The 6,379-nt window shown below is 51.7% G+C and overlaps 2 protein-coding genes across 2 annotated transcripts in view; both read right to left on the bottom strand.

Annotated features, from left to right (window-relative positions):
* RAD18 (RAD18 E3 ubiquitin protein ligase) overlaps nt 1-197 on the bottom strand; it is a 106,993-nt gene extending 106,796 nt beyond the window's left edge. The window contains exon 1 of the mRNA XM_014544688.1: nt 27-197. Coding sequence (XP_014400174.1) covers nt 27-197 — 171 coding nt within the window. The remainder of the gene's footprint in view (nt 1-26) is intronic.
* The window catches only part of SRGAP3 (SLIT-ROBO Rho GTPase activating protein 3), a 231,422-nt gene continuing 225,168 nt past the window's right edge, over nt 126-6,379 (bottom strand). Inside the window, exon 22 of the mRNA XM_014544690.1 lies at nt 126-212. Within this exon, the coding sequence (XP_014400176.1) occupies nt 206-212 (7 nt within the window). The 3' untranslated portion in view covers nt 126-205. The remainder of the gene's footprint in view (nt 213-6,379) is intronic.

The following is a 6,379-nucleotide window of genomic DNA, read 5'->3' on the forward strand; positions in this document are numbered from 1 at the left end:
GGGGAGCAGCTGCAGCCTCGGCGCACGGCGGCGTCGGGGTCACGGATGACGATGGTGTGCAATGGGCTGGCGGGCTCCGAGCTGACCGGGCCGGGCGGGTTCTTCAGGGGCTCCAGGGTGTCCAGCACCACGTCTGGCGCCTGCTTGGCTGTGTTCTGCCTCTCGAGTTCCCGCAACTCGTGTAGAGCCGTGCTCATGGTCTTCTCTATGTCCTGGGGGCAGAGAGAGCTCTGGTCAGCACCCTTCCTGGGCAGCGTGGGGGCGTCTGAGGGAGGTTGCCCCAGGGGCCAATGGCTGGGGTGGAGACTGAATCCCCAGGGTGTCGCCAGTTGGGGAACCCACACAGTGGTGGCCCGCACACTTCCTGAACAGGGAGCTGACAGTGAGGGCAAGTCAGACTGCTGGCTAAGAAAGGCAAGCTCTGCAGCCAGACAGACATGGGTTCAAATTCTGGCTCTGCCACTTCTTTGCTGCATGACCTGGACAAGTCACCTCAGCTCCCTGGGCCTCAGATTACAGATCATTAGAAGACAGACCTCGGGGCTGGGTGAGTATGAAATGATATGGTCCCTGTGAAGAGCAAGGCCTGACCCCTGGCACACATTAAGCTCGCACAAAGCACCAAGCCAAGCCCTGCCCCGAATAATTCAGTCCATCCCCACACGTATCAGGTAGGAACTACCGTTAAGCTCATTGCACACAGGAGGATGGGGAAGCTCAGGCTGGTTAAGTAACTTGCCCAAGGTCACACAGCTACTTAGTAGCACAGTCTAAGTCTCAACCCAGGTTGTCTGTCTCCGAAGTCCACGCCACTAACCATTATTATTATTATTTTAAACAATCCTTGCCCATAGAAAAATTCCTTGGAGGTTAAATATCAGAATGTTCACCTCAAAGTGATGGGACTGTTACGTTCTTCTCTGTTATAATCAGGAACTTTTGATTTTTTTAAAATGGAGGTCTTATAAAGCAACAAAAATCTGTATCTGCCTATGTAATTTCCTGGGAAGTTTTAATATTTAAGCTCATATGGATGCGAGTGCTCTGAATGACACAGAGTGAGGTCATGGCTAGCTCATCCCTACCTCTTCCAAGGCCTCTGTTCCCCTTCCAGCCAGTAGGGGGTGCTGGAGCTGGAAGTCAGCATTTAACTTCGGAGCCCTAGGCTAGGACTTTTGAGCAAAGACTCCTTTGCCACTTGCAAGTCTCAGTTGCTCAGCACCATACTTTGTTCATCTGTTGAAAGCCCACAAGTTTATTGTGAAGATGGAATGAGATAATGGATGTGATGAAGCTTTGTAAACTGCCAGACAGTGGTTTTTAAAGTCCCTTTAGCCAGAGTCCTTGGTTCACATTAAGCACATGAGAGGAGCTGCTCAGGCTGAGCGGGACCAGAGCACCACGGACTGGGCCACTGAAGGGACAATTAAGGATACTGCTTAAAACCACTGTTGGAAGGTCTGTGCACAGCCTCAGTAATGACTATTAAGACTCACTGCTTTTCTGCCCAGGGGCAAATCTGGAAAATCTACAGGTCTGGTCAGACTAATGGGGTTGGAGCCTGGGGATGTCCTGGCTGCCCCTCTCCATACCCACTTCTTTTACCTCCACCTTTCCTCCCATTAGCAGGTGGCCTAATGCCTGTCCTGGGCTCCTATGACAACCTCCAGTCTGGCCACAATCAAGGTCCCAGCCATCTTTTTTAGGATCTGTTAAGAGCTATTGATAACTAGCTAATGGCTAATTAGCTAATCCTATATAATAAAAGCCTACCTAATATGCTAAGTGTCTGGTCGACTGGTCAGCTGTTCAACCAATTAAAGCGTAATATGCTATTGATATGCTAAGGCTGCTCAACTGCTCGCTATGATGTGCACTGACCACCAGGGGGCAGAATCAATCGGTCGACCAGTCGCTATGACGTGCACTGACCACCAGGGGGCAGCTGCTCCAGCCAGTAAGTTGCTAAGGCTCAACTGCTCGCTATGATGTGCACTGACCACCAGGGGGCAGAATCAATCGGTCGACCAGTCGCTATGACGTGCACTGACCACCAGGGGGCAGCTGCTCCAGCCAGTAAGTTAGCTTGCTGCTGGGGTCCAGCCAATTGGGACTGAGCGAGATGGGCCAGACACACCCTGGAGCCCTCCCGTGGTCCCTTCCCAGCTGGCCAACCTCCTGCATCCTTCCCCAGCCCCAATCGTGTACTAGTGGGGTCCCTCGGCCTGGCCTGCACCCTCTTGCAATCCAGGACCCCTCAGGGGATGTCAGAGAGCCAGTTTCAGCCTGATCCTGCAGGCCAGGCCGAGGGACCCTACTGGTGCATGAATTCGTGCACCAGGCCTCTAGTCTATATATATAAAAGCCTAAGCAACTGGCTGACCAGCCAGTAGCTATGACACGCAATGACCACCAGGGTGCAGACGCTCAATGCACAAGCATGGAAACATGGAACAGACTGATGAATCTCAGAGGGAAGAGGGGGAGTTGGGAAGAGATTAATGAGAGATCTTATATGCATACTAGAGGCCAAGTGCATGGATTCATGCCCCAGTGGGTCCCTCGACCTTGCCTGCGGAGATCGGGCCAAAACCAGGTCTCCGACATCCCCCGAGGGGTCCTGGATTGCGAGAGGGTACAGACCAGGCTGAGGGAGCCCAATGTTGCACGAATCCGTGCACTGGGCCTCTAGTATTAACATAAAGCTAATATTAGCTTTTAGGCTTCCCCATAATACTGGCTCCTTTAAGAAGGGGCCTTTGGGCCTTTACCTACAGGATTAGCTGTGCGGGATTTTCTGCATGAGGGGAGAGAGGGCAGTCTCTCCCCATCTTTGCCTTCTCCCAACCCTGCAGGAATAAAGTCTACTTTCAACATGCCACTCTGCTTAAATTAACTCCTCTATGAACTTCACTACTCTTTGTTTGCTCTGCTCCAGTGTGAGCTGAAAGGTAAAACTTCAATAAATAAGGTGCAATTATCGCCCCTCCACCACCATCCCTCCCATCACTACCACTCTACCCTGGCAGAGTGTGAGCCAGAAAGACAGAAAGCTCAGAGAAAGATCAGCTGAGTAATTTAGGCAGGAGCCTGGCATTAGTCTGAGGGGTGAGCCATAATCTCCAGAGAGGAGCTGCAGAGAGGTGCTGGCGGGTGATGGACTTCCAGGGGGTGGGATAGGAAAGGAGTACTTTTCAGCTCCTCACAAATTACATCTTTCCACTTTGGATGGCAGTGTAGCAAGTTCCGCAAACAGCCTCTTCACTGGGTTCAAATCTAAGTCCTAAAGGGTATTTTGAGACCAGAGAATTTCTAGTAGCTCCATCGACCACTTGGTATTTCCTTGCCACAGCTCCTTTTTGTAGTCTGAGAAGGCAGCGCCAATGCTCAGCAGGCTGGAGGCCATCTAGTGCCCCTCTTGGCTATTTACATATTATCTACCATGCTTTCCCATTTCACCTCTGTCCATGAAAGGAGCTTTTGAATGGCAGTTATCAAATTAGAGAATGTGTAGGTATGTTTACAAAGGGAGAAAAATGCATAAAGCATTTCCCAAGTGTGTTCATTCTTTAGGCTTGTCTTATGAATGTGCTGTGAATAAAGCTCAAAGAAGTCTGGGTGTGCCCTCTTCTCTTTTTGGAGATTCATAATACACATACTTCAACATACTTAAAGGTTCTAAGAAATCTTGTAGACAAGGCATTCAACTTTGTCAAACAGGAATTTCCCAAAGTTGGTTGACAACAAAACACATTTCCCCTCTCCCCCCATTAACATCCTGTGAACTAGTCTGCTGTGGGAGCTACTTTTGGAAACACTGGCCTAGACTGCACTGCATTTGATTGTTTATGTTAAGGGCTCTGGGCCTTGGGGAGTGGCATCCTGGCTCTTACTAGAGCTTCGGGTAATGGTGGATGCTAGGGTGATGCTCCCCAAGGGGACAGCCTTCAAGGATGGAAGGACAAGCAGGTCTTCCTCTGCGGGACCATGCCAAGGTGCTGATCTTCAGGTGTCCCTCGGGAGTGGGCATCAGGACACGGGGCCCAGCTAGGCCCTGTGGGTGTGAGCAGGAGTTCTAGCTGCTGGATGAGTTGTTTCTGCATTGGTTTTCCCCGGGGAAACTTTCCTGGTCTCCTTTAGAGCACAGCCCCCAAACCCACAACTTTCCCCTTCCCCTTGTACCAGGGATTCAAATACCACTCTCTAAGGAGCAATTCTCACAGCCAAGAAGGTTCTGGCTGCATCTTCCCTTCCAGCGTCAGCTGTTTATTCCACCTAACCTCTGTATATCGGGTCGTATCTCCATCCCCCACCCCAGTGTCAGCCATTTATTCCCCCTATCCTCTGTATCTCAGGTCATAGAAGACCCCCCAAGAAGTCTCTCCCCCTCTGAGCAATCCCTACATTTTAGGCTCTCAAAATATCACATACCACTCTTTCAAAGAACCTGGCCCAACTGCCATTTCACAGCTGTGTTATTGGTTGATGTCTCTTTCTTCTCTAAATTGGGCAGGGCCTGGGTCCATTCTAGGTCATCATTGTACTCTCAGTGCCTAGCCCAGTGATTGTCACACAGCAGGTGCTCAATCAATATGAGTCAATGAATGAAATGAAATGAATGAACAGATAGATGAATGAATGAATGAATAACTCAGCTATGCCTTCTCACGGAATCACCTGCCATTCCTACATCTCCAGCTTCCAGCCTTTCCCTTAGACAGGAATTCCCCCTCCATTCCTGAAGATTAAGGGGGGCTCTTCAGTCTTCACAGGAACCCTAGCCAGCAGCAGCACCCATCCAACTTCCACTCCCATGGGGAGGCCAGCAGGCAGGTGGGAAGCCAGCTCCCTATCTATCTTGTGTTCTGGCTTAGCCTTAAGCCTGGCATTAAGGGCAAAGTGGTCCCCCAGTCCACAAGTTCCCACCCTGCTCCCCCTCTGGGGGTCTCCACTGGCCCGGCCTGCATTCCTGATGGCCCTTACTTCTGCCAGGGCCTCGGCCTCCAGGGACTTGTGGTCCCCCAGGCTGCTGTGCCTGGTGGAGCCGCACGTCGACCTCATGGAGTGCCCTTCTGAGAGCGCCTTCTTGTCAGAGTAGTTGATGCTGCCAGCGCTCCCGAACGTCGCCATCCTCCGCTTCTCGGGGCTCTCGATCCTGCCCCGGGTGAGGGGGATTTTGTGGGGGCTGCTGGGGCAGGCGGCAGCCCGGGGCGGCGTGTCTATGCTGGGGCCCAGGCCCCGGGGTGGGCTGTGTGTGTCGCCCCCGCTTCGGCGCCTGGGAATGGCTGCTCCATCAGATCGTAACCGCACTCTGCAAAGGAGCCAGGGGGCAGGGGCATGGGGCAGAGGTCAACCCTGGCAATCAGAATGAGTCAGTCAACCCCCAGGCTACGCACTACACACTAGTCACTAGTCTAGCCAAGGTATAGTAAAGCCTCCTTCAGCCAGACTGCGATTCCACATGAAAGCACCGGCTGAGCACGGACCTCACCGGGGGACAGGCTTAACCCGCACACAGGAGGGAACCAGAGCATTGTTTCCAAGCTCAGAGGGTGGCGGTGCTAATTCCACAGTGAAGCTGTTAAGTCAAGGCCAGGGGATTTCAACCTTAGACTGCTTTGGTGATGGTTAGTTGGGCTCGAGATACGTTCTTACTAGTAAGCAGTTCAGACATCGCCATGATGCTGAAGGGCTTCTAACTGGTCTGAAGCATTGAGGCTTTACTGTACCCAAAGTTACCCGCTCCCCTGCAAGCACAGAAGGGCCCCCCTGGGAACAGAACACAGCCCAGTATTGTTACCCACCCCAACCTCCCCAGCAAAGGGCTACTTCTAAGAGCCCTTTTCCAGATCTTGGGAAACAAGTCATCCAAGAGGGAAAAGTGCATCATTGAACATGCCTTCCGTGCATTTGGACAAAAGGGACACATGAGGGTGAGTCCTTATCCTGCTGTCACAGACTTCCCTGGGTCCTCTTTGAGGCCCCATTTTATTAATCTGTCAAATGGGCATAATATTCCTTGCCCACCTTTGAAGGAGGTTCAGTGGGTATGAAAGCACTTTGAAGATAAAAGGTTCCACCTCCTGGAGATTTTGCTACATCCCATGGAGGCCACCAAAGAGGGAGGGAAACTGCAGTATCCAGGGGGTGGGGAGCAGGGACAGAGTGTTGGAATGGATTGTGACCACGGGACCAAGTTCAATGTGGTTAGCAGCACTTTAGGTCTTAATGCCACCAGCCAAGCTAAGCACTGCCTGTGGGTACCCCAACAGGACCAAAGCAGAGGCACTGGAGAGGAAGAGGTATTGAGAAAAAAAGAACAAGGAGGAAGTAGATGAGGGAGGGAGAGGAAAATTAAGGCAGGAGAAGATAGAAATCC

Source organism: Myotis brandtii, unplaced genomic scaffold (assembly GCF_000412655.1).
Source record: "Myotis brandtii unplaced genomic scaffold, ASM41265v1 scaffold378, whole genome shotgun sequence".
NCBI classification, from domain to species: Eukaryota; Metazoa; Chordata; class Mammalia; order Chiroptera; family Vespertilionidae; genus Myotis; species Myotis brandtii.